General features: G+C 52.9%; 2 protein-coding genes across 9 annotated transcripts in view; one reads left to right on the top strand and one right to left on the bottom strand.

The window, feature by feature from the left end:
* LOC122390858 (LITAF domain-containing protein-like) overlaps window positions 1-6,214 on the top strand; it is a 34,240-nt gene extending 28,026 nt beyond the window's left edge. For 5 of the 8 annotated variants that reach the window (XM_043384248.1, XM_043384245.1, XM_043384244.1 and 2 more), the window contains 4 exons: window positions 1,803-2,007; window positions 3,907-3,996; window positions 4,527-4,692; window positions 5,049-6,214. In XM_043384248.1, coding sequence (XP_043240183.1) covers window positions 1,887-2,007; window positions 3,907-3,996; window positions 4,527-4,692; window positions 5,049-5,154 — 483 coding nt within the window. In that variant the 5' untranslated portion in view covers window positions 1,803-1,886 and the 3' untranslated portion in view covers window positions 5,155-6,214. The remainder of the gene's footprint in view (window positions 1-1,802; window positions 2,008-3,906; window positions 3,997-4,526; window positions 4,693-5,048) is intronic. The other 3 variants (XM_043384252.1, XM_043384251.1, XM_043384249.1) reach the window with 1 other exon arrangement.
* Window positions 6,215-6,598: 384 nt separating this feature from the next.
* LOC122390856 (twinkle protein, mitochondrial-like) lies at window positions 6,599-15,090 on the bottom strand. The gene is made up of 12 exons (XM_043384239.1): window positions 14,959-15,090; window positions 13,820-14,244; window positions 13,208-13,440; window positions 12,518-12,788; window positions 11,958-12,102; window positions 10,134-10,290; window positions 9,532-9,681; window positions 8,916-9,026; window positions 8,488-8,565; window positions 7,877-8,062; window positions 7,416-7,541; window positions 6,599-7,178 (listed from the first exon to the last, which is right to left on the bottom strand). The coding sequence occupies exons 1-12, from the start codon at window positions 14,964-14,966 to the stop codon at window positions 6,933-6,935; spliced, it is 2,136 nt and encodes a 711-aa protein (XP_043240174.1). The 5' UTR covers window positions 14,967-15,090; the 3' UTR covers window positions 6,599-6,932.
* Between the last annotated feature and the right edge of the window lie 221 nt (window positions 15,091-15,311).

The raw sequence follows: 15,311 nt of genomic DNA on the forward strand, positions 1-15,311 counted from the left end.
TTTTCAGCAGTCTTTAATGAAATGTTTCACTACAGTGAAATGTGTGAATGCTTTCCTTATCTGTAACCTGTTTGAAGTTGTGGATAGCTTCCTATGAAAGCTAAAAGTGCAACAATTTAAACCCATTGCATTACATGACCTGATCAGGGTCTCTGAGGCTGATCAGGCGTGGTTGGGTCGCACGGTTGAGCTTAGCTGCCGGTGACGTGTCGTCTCTGTTCCTTTTTGTCACCGACACCTGTGTTGACACTCCTGGCACAGCTGTGACCCGTGTCGGCGGCTCTGAGTCTGCGTGCTACCGCCTTTACTGGCTGGTTACGAAAGCGGCCCCGGCTTCCACAGACGAAACTGTGATATCCATCCTAGTCCAGAGACCAGTCTCGTCCCGGCGCGGTGGACTCTGTGGAATGGTGGACCGTCGCCGCTGTCTCTGATTGCGGCACCGCCAGCGGCAGTCTGATGGGAACTGGTCATGGCACGCACGGCTCGACATAGCGCCGAGGTCGTTGCCGGCCGCGGTCTGTTGTGGATACCGACTTCACCAGTCCATTCATTCCAGCGGTACCTGAGGCTTTAGGAACGGCGGGCAGGACAAGTTGTGAATAGAAGGAGCTTGCGTCTCGGAGCTTTTAGGCTGCGCTATACATACGTCTATTCTGTACTTGCAAGTGATTGCTTAAAAACGTTTTGAAGTATACCTACATTTAGTACATTTAGTAAGTACCAGAGCGGCGGCGGCGGCGATCAATGAACCACGGCGGTAAGGGGACGTGCTGGCGAATGCACCCGCTCCAGCCGGCCTTGGAGACCACAGAGCTCTTGGTGTTAGGTCGGCCTTGGGGTGCTCGGCCCGCCGACAGTCATTGTTTGGCCGGACTGACTGGGCCCCTTGTAGCCGAGGAGCAGTGTGGTCTTCCTCGCAGACGTGAAGGGGAGGCATTTGGCCTTTGACGGGCGAAACTGCGACCAGTTCTATGGGGAAAATATCGACGGTACAATGCTACGCAGTGCTTCTGTCGTATAGCTGGCTCCTCCGCATCGGCTCATTTTTACGACGAACACGATGGTGATTCCCCTGATAAATCGTTGGTGATGTCAGCCGTCACGGACACCGAAATTGGTGCAGGATCTAATATCGATATGGCGTGATTGACAGAATGTGCAGCTGAGTGCACAGATGGCGTACAACCGTGTACAGGTGACGAGTCGTTGCGAAACAGCTGTGCTGAAAGTATGTTGATGGTGTGCACCGAAATGTTTAGGTCGTTTCTGCCACGGTAACTTGTCAAGAAACGTCTGGATCTCATTTTCATGCCAAATTTTCCTTTGATTCGTCTTTATCAACCATATAAAATGCTTCACCGTTTATGTCCCACATTTGCCTCGCCGTTCTAAGTTAACGTTCAGGTGACAGGCTGCTGTAGCCGGCAGTGCGCAGAGCTGGGATTACTTCGATATGCTGCCCTTTCGATAAGCGATATCTTTCGTCGCATTGCGATGGCGATAGACGATAGTCCATGTTGAAACCCGAGTTGCCACATCGGTTTTAGGGTGGCCGGTCGCCCGCATGGCTTCACTTCCCCAGCGCTATCGCTGTATACTCCGTATCGGCGCCGTTTGCTTTGACCACTCGACTGCCTGAACCGAACCGCTGTGTTCCTGCCGTGCATAACTGACTGAACTGCTGCGTTCCTGTGTTACACGACGGACTGAGCCTCTGTGTTCCTGTGTTACGTGGCTGAGTGAGCTGCTGTGATTCTGTGTTACTCGACTGAACGAACCGCTGTGTTCCTGTGTTACAGACAGCGCACTTGAAGGACCGCAGGGAGGGAGCTGAGAGTAGACCGGCGAATCCGTGCCTCTAGCCCAGTCGAGTCGCCGTCACCATGGACAAGCCGACGGCGCCGCCGCCGGGCTTCGTGCCGCCCTCAGACGCACCACCGAGCTACAACCAGGCGATGGGAGGCGGCGTGGCGCCCCACTCGCCCTACCACCCGCAGCCGCCTGGTGAGTGACCTCGCGCTCGCCAGGGACCCGCAGAGGGGCGTGGATGGCAGGGAATGGCCTCTGTGTGTGGTAATGTAGTGGTGTAGTGAATGCACTGTAGCACTGAACGCACTGAGTTGGTAGTTGTAGTGTACAAATTAATAACTGTGCTCTGCCTCCTCTCCTAGTCATGATTCATCTTTGCAGTCGACTTATCACTAACAGCATGATCTAATGTCTACTGAATTTCCAATTTCCTCCACGCTCGTTCGACCTCTGGCGGAAATGACACATGCCAGTTGTGCCAGCTGCGTCCAACCTCCCTCTCCGAGTATCCCGGTGACCTAGTTGGAGGGGTTAGTTCTCGCGATTTGGGCCGGGGGTAGCTTCTCAGAGACTGCAGCGTTGCGGCTGCGTAGGATCCTGTCCACACTGGGCAGTGTGTGCAGAGTACCGTGCGTTCGACCTTCGGGTGCGTTTGAGACTGATGTCTGTGTATACCGTGCGGACATGGAGAGCGGGTGATGACGACTGATGACGACTGTGGGGGGGGGGATAGAGGAGGGGCAGCTGGGGCAGGGGCGGGGTGAGTGATGAGAGCTGTCCGTGTCGGATCGGCCGTGCGGCGTTGAGTGGATTTGCGAATGCGAACGATGGGCTAGCGGGGCAAATTGGAGGGGTTTTGGTGCAGATACGGGTAGCTAGTAGCTACACAAACTTATTATGCTTGTTATGATAAATGTTGACATTTTTGTGGCGAGCTTTTGGTAATTGAGAAAATGCTCAATTTTCCTGGAAACTCTGATAGCGGATGCCCATTGAGGAAACTGAGAAGCTTGTCTGCCGTCTGGTAACTTTCCGCATGTTTGTCCCCAACTTCCGCCCGCTAATGAAAATATTGCTCTGCGATTCATCGGCGATCTTTTTACCCGGTCAAATTGCCTTGGTTACAAGGACTTTGTCAATAACGCTCGCAATTCCAAGTCATATTGACATTGTGGAATGTGGATCGAGTTATTTGCTGGCTGCTATATTACATAACGTCGTTTAATACAGCCTCCACTCGGTTCCGGCTCGACACGGATCAGCGTCCTGTCGTTCCGGTCTCTTAGCTTTTTACAATGACGGGAAGTTCATCACTCGCTTGCATACATTGTGACAGGTGAATTGCACGTATGTCGTATACGTTACCCGCAGCACTGTTTGTTGTGATGGCGGTGTTTTTATGAAACTGTATAGCCGCGGACGGACGATCCACTAATCACGGTGACATCTTCGGATGACACGACGCCCTGGACGCGACAGCCGAAAATAGCCGTGACTTTTAGGATGGATGGTTTTGTCACGATGTAAAGTAAAGGATCGGAGCCTGTGGCAGAAGAGACATTGAAAAGGTTCAGATGTGTCCACCGTGGGCATGTCTCCACACCTGTCGAGTCAGACACGTGTGTGGTCGGTCCGCAAACTCTCTGACGCAGGTTGATCCTGTTCTGCGCTGCGCTGGTGACAATCTACGATGGCGATTTTAGTTCAGTGCGGCTTCAATTTTATTTCATACTTTCAGACAATTTTAGTCTGTCTTGTTTTTCGGATAAGACATTTTTCAGAATTTCAGACCTAACATTTTTCGAGGAATTCATGCTTCTTGTTGACAGCAACCATAAATATGTAATTACGATAGCTGCGGATGCGTGTCTCGAATACCTCTTTTTGCCGAACTCTTTGTTGTGCTCCTGTGCCCGCTGCCTGCCTGTCATAACGCTCACCTCTGTTCTATAACTGCACGCGGTGACGGACTGCCTCTCTCCGCCTCTCACTAACACGCTGACCGTGTCTCGCCACCTCTGCTAACTACTGCCATCTGTCTGTCTCTGCCTGCCTGCCTCTCTCTCTCGCCTGCCTGGCTGGCTGGCGGTGTAGCTGCCACCATTGTGCGCGAGGAGGCGATGGTGTTCCCCGCCGACACCTCGGTCCAGTACGTGGCCCCGCAGCAGCAACAGTATGGATACGGTAGGTGACCCGTCACCTCCGCCTGCATGGCTGTGCTCCGAGAGATGGGTTAAAACGTCAAAGGGGGTCTGGGGTCGCGCAGAAGATCGAACTGGCAATGATTCATCGCTTCGCAGTAGTTCTGTGTTTGGATGTAATTTAAAGTTGCTTGCTGTGCATCAACAGCTCAGAATTAACTCAAAGCAGATCGACTTGTTTGAGAAGCTTTTGCTCAGTTCTGACGCTGGCATGCTGTGTGATTGAATTCTAGTCCATTGGTCGTTGGTCTGTAAACCTCCTCTTAATTCAATGCAATGTCCTAGTGATTTCTTCTCAACCCCCCCCCCCGCGACAACGTCGTCTTCTCTTATGGCTTTAAGAGTTAATTGACTCATTAAGTCTGTGGACTGTGCTCAGTCAGTCTGACCCGCCCCAGTCCCACTGCCGTCTGCCTCAGCGATCGCGGCGGATTGATTGCGTATTGGTCTGTCATGGCCTGTGATCAGTCTGTGACCCCCTCTGACCTCCCCTCCCGTCTCTCCCCGTTCCAGTGGCGGCGCACCAGGTGCACGTGCCGGTGGTGACCACCGTGGTGCCGCCCGGCCCCAACCCCACGCACATGATCTGCCCGCACTGCCACGCCGAGATCGAGTCCACCGTCAAAACGTCGCCCTCCACCATGGCCTGGCTCTCAGGCGCGCTCATCGCGCTCTTCGGGTGAGTGGGGCTCGGTGGGATCAGCTTGGGGCCTTGCTCTGTTAATTGCTGTTGATTGCTTGATTGATCGATAACTCGTATCGTGATAACCCCACGATTTGTGTCATCGATCAAATTAAGTGTTGATGGAAGAAGTGGAATGATTCGGTCGCTTATATTTGACACTATTTTTCTTCTTGATTTGATTGTTTTTTAGCTGATGCCATGTTGCAGACGCCCTCCAGCAGCTAGAGCTAGAGAATAATGCCGCACAATCCACGAGACCCTCAGTCTGAGTTCCTCCGTATGCCCCTAGCTGCTTATTCGGCTGCTGCCTGATCCATGAGTGGATCTGATTTTATCTTTTCTCTCGCCAGCTGCTGGATGGGCTGCTGCCTGATTCCCTGCTGCATGGACGAGTGTATGGACAAGGAGCACAGCTGCCCCAACTGCAAGGCCTTCCTCGGCAAGTACCGACGGTAAACGTGCTGCCACCCAGCGGCGGCGGCGACAACTACAGCTAAACTGCGTCAGCCGACAAGGCGTGCTGGCCGACTATTCACTGCGCCAGATCGCCCACCGAAAGTCTGACTGGCGAGAGCCCGCGTACAGTGTCAGTGTCCTCTACACCTCCGGGATAAAGCCTTCTGAGTGACACGCGAATTCGGCGAATACGTCTGGGGACGTAGGTGACAGTCCGCGACAGTGTAGTCACTCTAACTATCATACGTGTCTGTCGTAGCCCGTGGAGCGGATCGGTCCGTCCGCTCCCGCGCCGCTCGCCAAAGTACCGGCTGACGCCGCCAGCGCCGTGGAAGCCAGCCGATCGTCGGGCCGTCTAACCGAGTGTGGTCGTATTCTCGAGCCAGCCTGGCGCAGAGCGCGCCCCGGGCTGGCAGTGGTGTCAGGAGTTCGTGTATCCGTGTTGCGGGCGGGGTGAAATGTGCTGCCGGGGATCGGGGTTATTCACCAGCAGCCCGCGACTGCTGAGGGTGGGTGGGGTCAGCATTTTGTGCCTCTGTCGTCTCTCTGTGTCTGTTGCTGTGGTCTGAACTGGACTGACATGGTGACTGTAGTAACACTGGACGGCCGCCGGCCTATGAACCGTCCTTCGGACCGGCGGCTGTTGCATTTTGACGTCCAAGTGACGGCGTTGTGACCACCGCGACTCTCCGGGCGCGTCCCGCTTCTCGCAGTACCGTAAATGATCGACTGTTACAGACTATTACAAATCAGTGTGTATTCATAGGAGCGTACAGCTGCTGTTATCGAACTGTTCCTATTTTGGGCAGCCGTGTTAATACCGGAAGGCAGCACCGAAGCTTTTTTGCTACTGTCGCCGTGGTGGTTCCTTTACGCTGGGCTAATCAGCTATACGCGTGACCGAGTCTTTCTCTGGCATCTGATTGCTCTCCGGTCACTGTGTGTGTCGCGCTGTGCGTGCCGGTATCTGTTTCTGCGGGGCTGCTAACACTAGCTGGGCCGGGCGGACCGCCACGCCCGGCAGTCGGACGCCCAAATAAACACGCACTCCGAGACTGTGTACCGGCTGTTGGCACCGACGAGACGGCGCGGATAAACGCACGGTGCCTCTGAGAGGCCATGGGGATCGATCGGCGTAAGCGGAGGTCAGGAACGGAGCTTCAGGGTGTGACGCACGCGATGCCAGACCTATACTTATCATGCACTGACTATTGGCCACATCGTAAGTGGAAATGCGAGGCTAATTTAACAGGCCCACACTCGCACACTGTTCTCAAGCTATCCATCAAGCGGCGTTTGCATTAAGTATAAGCAAAACAATTAATTTCTCTGTTCATGCTTTCTTTCACAACCAGCTAGTTCAAAGCCACTCGTGCACCCTTCACTGAAGTTCGACAACCACATTGATTGCCTTTGTCGCGTCACCGGTCGATAAAGTTCAAGCTAAAAAGTGAAGCTCTGTATTCAGGGCAGCTGCGACAGTGACTGGCAGACAGTAACAATGGAACAGGTCCGCCGGACAGCTGCCCGGGTCAGGTACTGACGACTGGACTGGCTTCAGTCAACGCGGCCCAGTCCGCCAGACGACTGCATGAAGCAGGTACTAGGACTGACAGCTGGTGCGGCCGCAGTCAGGCACAGACTGGAGGCGACTGATGAGATGGCACAGTGTGTTCAGAGATCACAGCGCTAGGGCCGGCGGACGGCGGTCGGTCCGCCCCCGTTGACCCGTACTTCGACCAAGCACTCTATCGACTCCTGCCGGCGGGTCCACCGTCCTACTCGGGGACCGGGTCTTCACTCGGCGGCTCTGGCGCAGCGGCCGTCTGCCGCGGCTGTGTCGCCGCCGCGGACTTTACCCTCTGTTTGACGGTCGAGTCCGAGCCTCGCGACTCCGGAAGGTCCTTGGCCTGCGGGTCCGACTCCGACACCCTCTTCTTCCTCTTGACGACGAAACTGAGTGAGTCCTTGTTGAAGTGCAGCGGCATCGGGCCCAGGTCTCCACTGAACCGGTTCTTCAGAACCTGGTGGACAAGAGATGGATCAGCTGGTGGCACGCTGGGATATCGCTTACCACTTACGAGTTAGGACCATGCCGTCATTGCCAGTGTTATTGTCCGCACCAACACACAAGGCGCATTTGTTTTCTAACAAACGGGGTCAGAGTACCGAAATTCACTTTTCGAAGTTAACGAACGAAGTTCGAAGACCTGAGTCATTAACGTCTGCTGTCTGCGTTTCATACTGAGAGCCGTCCGCACCTGAATATACTTCCTCTGGGTGTCGCCGGTTCGCAGGACCTGCATGATGAGCACATTATCGGCCTCCTGTGTGGCGCGCGCCCCGCCAAACACCGAGGCCAGGCCCAGCTCCTCGTCCGACCGCTCCTGTATCGCGGAGAGAGGGCAGTCGAGTGCGGTGTGAACGGCAGTGCATCGACGGAGGAGCAGCACCTCCAATCACCACTCCTCTAACGTATTATGCCCAGCCACACGGTTTCGCTAGTCGCTACACAGTTGAGACTCGGAAGTTGGAAAGAAAAGTCATTCCATTCACGAATCGCAACAAGCACATCACAATTGTTTATTGTGCCCAGCCTCGCAGTAAATACTGACCGCAAGAGCCTTACTACCAACTACATGTCTTCAGATCGCACGCAAGAAAACAGAGACTCTTCTCCCGCCATCTGGCCGCCAGATTTCTGAGAAAGCCCTCGTCTCACCTTCCTTGGGTGTATGACCAGCGTGACGTGGCAGTTTTTCATGGTGGCGAACCGCCGGAACCGGCTAATGACGGCATCCTGCTCGAAAAAGCGGTCCATGCCGCGCTCACCGGCGCCCATCATAAACTGCAGGTTGTCCAGCACCACGTGGCCGATATCGTGCACGTACGCCGCGTGCGACATGGCCTGGGAGGGCGAGGAGCGGGTCAGAGCCTCAGTTATCTGACTTCATAGCAGGCCAACCGTTTATGAATTACAGGATGGATTAGATGCTACATCAGAGATGGATTAGATGATGGACTAGAGATGGATTTGAGGCGTAATAGACCGTGGATTAGATGAGGCGTCTCTTATCAAAGTTTACGAGGTAGACTCGTCAGTGATTTGCGGAGAAGTTAGTGCTTAGGTGCGAGTTTGGTGCTGATAAAATCACACATTGTACCGCGTTTTTAACTTTTCAGGGTACCTAAATAAACGTTTCCACACTCAGATAATCATCCCATGGTTGTAAGCTTTTCACAAGATAGTTGCTGATGAATGAGAGTCTCGGCTGACCAGTTTATGCCATACACCCCTGACCCCCCCCCCCCCCCCGATCACCTAGCACTCACGTCCAGCACGTGGGGTATGCTCTGCTGGCCGTGGAACGTCATGAACCACATGGGCAGCTTCTCAAACTCATCGGCCGCCTGAAACCAGACGGATATTAATCTGTCAAACTCTAGATAGAAAACATCGGATGTTACGAGCGAAGAGAGTAAGAAGCGTTACGAGAGAATGCTCTGAACATCATTTCAAAGGTCATAAAATGGAACATCAGGCATCGTGAGCATTTACAATTTACATCACTGATCTTGTGTTCAAGCTGAAGATAAATAGAAACATTACCAGCTATCTGCGAGTTTGACTACTAGAGGGACACTTCTGAGTAAAGCAATATTCCAGTCAGGGTATATTGAGCGATATTCCAGTGTACCAGTGATGCCGACTATCCCCGCGTTCAGTATCGTCTCATATCCGCTCAGCTCTGAGTACGTACCTGGTCGAACCTGTCGATGTGCTTGTCGAGCGCGCAGTTGGCCAGCTGGTGCAGCATCACCTTGGCCAGGCGCGTGTTGTTGATCTCGAAACTGCCCCAGAGCGTGTTCACCTGGTGGCGACAGATCGCAATCCGGTCAGAGACAGGCGAATTGCATGAATCACTTAGCACACTACCAGAAGGGCACTCGGCTGGGGGATACCTCACTTCCCATCAACAATCATAGAGTTCAATACAGTAAATTACAGAAAAATGATGTTCATATTCGGAGTCCGGGTAGAGAGCCTCTCCTACCGGAAAGGTAAAGCTGAGTACAGGCAACCGCCAGGCAATTCTCACCTCTTATCTTTCAGAGAAGTGTATTCAGGCGGCGAGGACTGAGCAGTCAGGACACGACGAGACTCGAGAAGACAGGACAGAAACAGGACAGGACGGCTGCACTTTGTCGGCTTACCCTCTGTATGCAGAGAAGCGGATTGATGATGATGGTGATTTTGATTTGGGGGTTTAGGGCGCCTGGATTGCAAATAGGGGCAGATTGAGGCGGCGAGAACAGGACGGCGAGCACTGAGCAGTCAGGATAGAACAAGACAGGACGACTGGGCTGTCAGCTCACCCCCTGCATGCAGAGATCGAGCGAGTACTCGCTGATGAAGGTGGTCTTCCCTGCGCCGGTGGGTCCCGACACGACGGTCAGCTCGCCGCGCCGGTGGCCGCGCAGCAGCCGGTTCAGCGCCGGGAACCGCTTCCACTGCACGCCGGCCACCTGAGGACGGGGGGGGGGGGGAGTCAGCGACTGGGGGAGACACGGGTCAAATACCACACACCGGCCACCGGAGGAACGGGGAGGGAGGGGGGAGTCCGCGATTGACAGCGACAGAGGAACTGCCGACCGCTTCCACTGCACGCCGGTCACCTAAGGAGCGGGGGAGGGGAGAGAGTGAGTGACTGGGGGGGGGGGGGGCACGGGTCAAATACAATACACCGGCCACCGGGGAGCGGAACGGCACTGGTCAAAGAATGGGCAGGCACAAGCCATCTATTACATTCCGGCCAACCAGCTGAGAGAAATAATAGAGGGACACCATGATATTTTGACTTTTAGTCCGGTGACTAGGTAATTAGGCTCAAGGTGAGCTGCTGCTGGTAGATTGAGCAGCGCGTGGGCGTCAGACACCAATTACTATGTCCCGTCCCGTCAATCCTATCCCGTTATACCTGATTGGCATTGGAGATCTCCTCGAAGACGTGCTGCCGCAGTGCGGAAAACGTGGTGATGGCGTTGTGGTAAAGCGGGGCGGCCGCCTCCAGGGCCCGCGTCAGCGAGACACCCGCCTGCAGCGCCTGCAGAGGAGGCCCGTGCTCCGAGGATGGCCTGAGAGATAGGGAACATACGTCAGATAGCATACAGACACAGCTGGGGTGACAGCCCGCGTCAGCGAGACGCTCGCTTGGAGAGCCTGGAGCGGAGGGCCGTGCTCCGATGGCGGCCTGTACAATGGAAAATGCACTGACATACACGTAACACACAGGGGGGGGGGAAGGGGGGCGGGGGACAGTAATGGTATATAAAATATCACGACTATTCTTGTCCCTGCTAACTTGTCAGAAAACAATCAATACATTATTCGTCAATACAAAGCTAAATTGTGTATATTTAGAGTCGATTATGATGCTTTAACCCGCGCCCTGGTGGGGTCTGTTTATAACGCGACCTGGTGGGGGGGGGGGGCTATTTTTTGCCCCCCCCTCGTATCTCCGAAACTACTGGACGGATCCGCAAAATTCAAACGGCGTTCGAAAGGCCTGTCAAATTTGTCGAAGGAAACCAAATTTCATTGACCTCGGGGGTCACCGATGACGTCACAGGTCAGGTCAAAGATGAAATTTTTCACCGTTCACGGGTCTTCTAGGGAATGCGCTATAACACCGAGGAAAACGCGTTTTGTCGAGAATCAGCGGTAGGGCGTCAGTTGCCTATATAGTAGATATGTTGCTATTAGAGGTCACTGGCAATACCAGGTCAGGTCACAGGTCAGGTCACCAAGGGTAACAGGTCAGGTCACATGAGCCCAACTTTACTAAGGTTGTGTGATACATGTTTTATGGCCAATTTTTCATTTCCAACTCAATGGTGTTGGTTATAAGACTAATTTTAAAGTTGATAGTTTTGCATAAAATGGGCATTGATTCGATGCAGCTCGTCACGGGGAGTCTAATGGTGGTCTTTGTTTTGCGCTACGGGGTCTAGAATTGCTAAAAATTGAGTTTGAAAATTTGACGTCATCAATTTTGAAGTTTTTTCGCTATAACTTCGCCCAAAAAAGAGGTATTAATCTCAAATTTGGTATGTGGATGGAAGGCGGTAAGGACTATCACATACATTCCGGTTTTTGCGAAATTCAAAAAAACTTTTTGGATTTTTCGATTTTTATATCCAAAAAATCTATTTTTTATTTTTGGGGGTCAAAATCCAAAAATTTCAAAAATCCGAGATAGCAGTTTTGTAGCCCTGTTCAATCTACAGCTTTTATGTCTTTATCATTTTTCTGTATTTGCAAAGCTATAGGCCTGACAGCTCTTCCCGTGAAACCCTTTTTTGGGTCGAAAACGGCAGAACATGACGTCACTCTGACGTCATTTCCGGCCAACCTATCATAGGCTTTGGAAAATTTTTGGTCACAATGTGTAAAATTGATGTCCGGGAGGGTACTGAAAGTTTGGTGACGATCGGCGCAGCGGTTCTGGAGATATATCGAAAAGTCTGGAGGGGGGGGGGCAAAAAATAGCCCCCCCCCCCACCACCAGGTCGCGGGTTAAGCAATGCATATAACATCAAAAGCACGTAACACTCTGCAAACCCGTGACGCACGGTGGCGACACATTTACCAAGGGAGCAATAGCAACATGGAAACACGACAGGACAATCAGGCCACAGACCAAACAGATCACATAACCACCGGATCGTCAGACTACAGGGTCCCGCACCGACACAACGATCCCGACCAACCCTCCACCGGCGCTCCCCACCAGCACACTGACCTGACGGTGAAGCAGCGCCGCTCGGCCAGTTTCCTCGCGAACACCCGCACGGCGTACCAGCTGACCACGTCATCAGGAAACCAGAGAGTGAGTCGCTGGAACCGCTCCAGGTGCGGTAGCAGCTCCGGCGGCAGACTGCTGCTGCCTGGCGGACAGATGGTGGAGGGACGGTCGACGATATGTACACGGGGAGCGGGGCTGGAGCGGTGCGGTAGCAGCTCCGGCGGCAGGTTGCTACTGCCTGATGGACAGCCGGACAGGGTGGTGACGGGAGGTACACGGGGAGCGAGGCCAGAGCGGGGCTGGAGCGGTGCTGCCCGCTGAGACACAACGGGGCAGGAAGAGTAACGAAGAGAGACGAGGTACGACCACGACGCCACGTCCTACCGCAGTCCACACAATCCAAAGAGCCGGGATACCCATGAATGTGCAACAGCATAAGCGCAGTGCTTTCGATGGACAAAACTGCGGTAATCATGAAATATATTACTTTTGACCGGTAATATACAACCAATGATATTATGTAGAGTGTGACCTCTATCAATACGTCTGTCGCTCACCATTTGGCAGTGCCAGCACCGGCTGGCGGGCCTTCTCGCTGATGGCCAGCGCGTCCACCAGTCGCGCGGTGAGCACGGCATAGTCGCGGCCGCGCACGGTGCCCGCGCCGGCCGGCAGCGGCAGTCCGGGCGGCAGCGTGCGCTCGGTACCGGCCGCCGCCAGCAGGCGCAGCCCGGCCAGAGAGCCGTCCGGTCTCCGCAGAGGCACCGCCAGACCGCCGTCGGCCGTCAGACGCGCCTCGAAGCGGCGCAACGTGTCCGCGCTGATACCCTGCAGAGTGTCGGGTGGGAGCCAGTCTGTCAAGCTGTTGCCGTGTAGCGGATGGGGACGGATATGGGGAGTCAGCAAGTCGCACCGGTATCTTGCGAGGCAGCGGGTTGTGTGGAGAAAGGGGAGATGGGTTACAACGACGACACATTTAAGTAAGTCTTTAGTTAGGGAATAGTTAACTGCATAATCTGTCCGTTTAAATCCAGGGGCACAGCGGCGTTGCGATGAAACAGAATGGTCTGTCACAATGCGAAAAAGACAAGTTCTCGTATCTTATTGCAAGGATTACGAGTTCAGTACCCTGTGCAATGTAATAAGCAGCGGGCAGCAGTCCGTTCCCCTATGGCACCACTCTGATCTCCGCCGTCCGTCTGTCTAACTGCCGGCCGTGATCGTTCTCTCCTCCGCCCCCACCTCACCCGCAGGCCGAGCCGCTCCAGCACCGGCTGCAGCGCGTCCTGCTCCAGGGACTCTGCCGGCTGGGCAGCCTCCCAGAGGCGGGTGACGGCGGCCGGCGGCGGCGTCGGCTCCTCGGCGGCGGCCGGCGGCAGACGGGCGGCCTTGCGGCCGGCGCCGGGCCGCCGCAGACTCAGGTGGTCCTCCAGCTGCGCCCAGCTGCCGCTGCGGCCACACTGGTGGCACACAAACGAGCCTGCCACAGGTCAGCGGGAGGGGAACCACAGAGGCACAGGTCAGCAGGGGCACGGACACAGGCCCGTCAGCGACAACAGACAACGGGGTCCCTGCAGTCTGCAAGGGACTTGGTGGAGCGCTGATGATCCTGCATCAATAAGGATGGACAGGCAGATAACTGTGATATCTGATTTCACACCCAAATGAAAAAAAAATGTAAATATTGCACCGAACTCAGATTGAAGAAGCAGGGTTGTACTTTTGACAACAACTCTAAAAGGCTGTATTGCTCTCTGTTGATTTGTGACATTATCACTGTTACCTCACAATAACTCCAATTGGTAAGAATATAAATCTATTGTAAATTGCTGAGAAAAAATGATATCAGGCATTCTTACCTGTAATAATGTTCACATACATTTTCTCTCCATCAGATTTTCTGCCTGCCTTCTTGTGCTTGCAGAAAATGCAGTCCATAATAAAACAGGTGTAGCCCAGCTCAAATGCCACATTGTTTGCCTTCAGTACATTCCTGATCTTCACTTCATCCACGCTGACGGGGAGATTTTGCTGGATTACCTGCGCATGAAGACTTGCTGCCATGTGGACATGCCTTTGAAGCTGCACCATTCCTCCAATGTAACTGATCTGCTCCAGCAACCCAGCCACTGAGATAGGACTTGTGCATTCCTTAGGAGAGCTGCACAGCTTGTAAGTGGATGATGATCTATGAAAGTCTGACTGTGAATTTTCACATGTAGTGGGTTTACTTGGAGATCGTACATGATGTGCTCTGGATGCAGTGAGAAAATGTCTCACTCTCCTGAAAATAGATGGCTATATGAAATTGACAATAAAGGCAATACATCCTTGATCTTGTGGCCTGTTGAATCAGGTGTCTGTCACCAAGTAACAGTGAGTTTGCAATTGGGAAGCTACACATTGTTTGACCTGCATTTCTATACTCAGCCAACTGGCAACTGGCCATGCTACACCCAGGAACAGCATATTACCACCTATCTGTGATTTGTTAAACTTTCAATTGAAATAATCACTGGTGTACCCAACATGGGCAAGGGCTGGCGGAGGGTCTGTAGACTCATTCACAAGCATGCGATGCGTCATTCACAAGCACAGGTTGGTGTGGCAAACAGGGCCATAGCGCCACCCATTCATCCCTCAACTTTATTTCTTTACAAGAAATGTTTCTCAGCTGTTGGGATCTACCAAATTGACTAGCTTTCATTTTCTTGTTTTGGGACAAATGGCACAATGTCCTGTAGGGCCTGTTCTTGTCAATTCCAAGGGCTCCGCCACCAGGGGGGGGGGGGTGACGGGGAGGGGGATGTGTCCCCCAATATGTTACATTTTTAACATTACACCTATGGGTGTTGCATGGAAAGAATTGACTTCAAACGACCTTCATTCCCCCAACCGGTAGGTAGGTAGTTGAATTTAAAAAAGCAATTTATCTCTGGCCTCTGGGCTAGCTGTAAATTATGTAACACCACCACATGCTTATATCATAGTAACTTACGTCCACATGTTTTGAAAGGAGCACCCATCCGTTGCATTCCAACGGCAAAGGATACAAAAATAATATAAAAACAAACCACCCTCACACGACACTACAATACACACGTGCTGCAATATTTTTGAAGTTCCTGATGCTTGCAAAAATATAGCTCTTGATAAATTTTCCAAGAGTTATCTCCTTCAGGTATGACGTCATCTGCAAATATTTTGTGTTTGGTATAGTAATATATTCTTTTAACCGGAATTATTTAATAAATTTGTACCATATTTTAATTTATAATCGTAAAAAGGCTTTTATCTAAATAATATATGCAGCAAAGACGTTCAATTGTGTATATACGTCATATCATTTTA

This window comes from Amphibalanus amphitrite, unplaced genomic scaffold (assembly GCF_019059575.1).
Source record: "Amphibalanus amphitrite isolate SeventyFive unplaced genomic scaffold, NRLGWU_Aamphi_draft 000412F_arrow, whole genome shotgun sequence".
Taxonomy (NCBI): domain Eukaryota; kingdom Metazoa; phylum Arthropoda; class Thecostraca; order Balanomorpha; family Balanidae; genus Amphibalanus; species Amphibalanus amphitrite.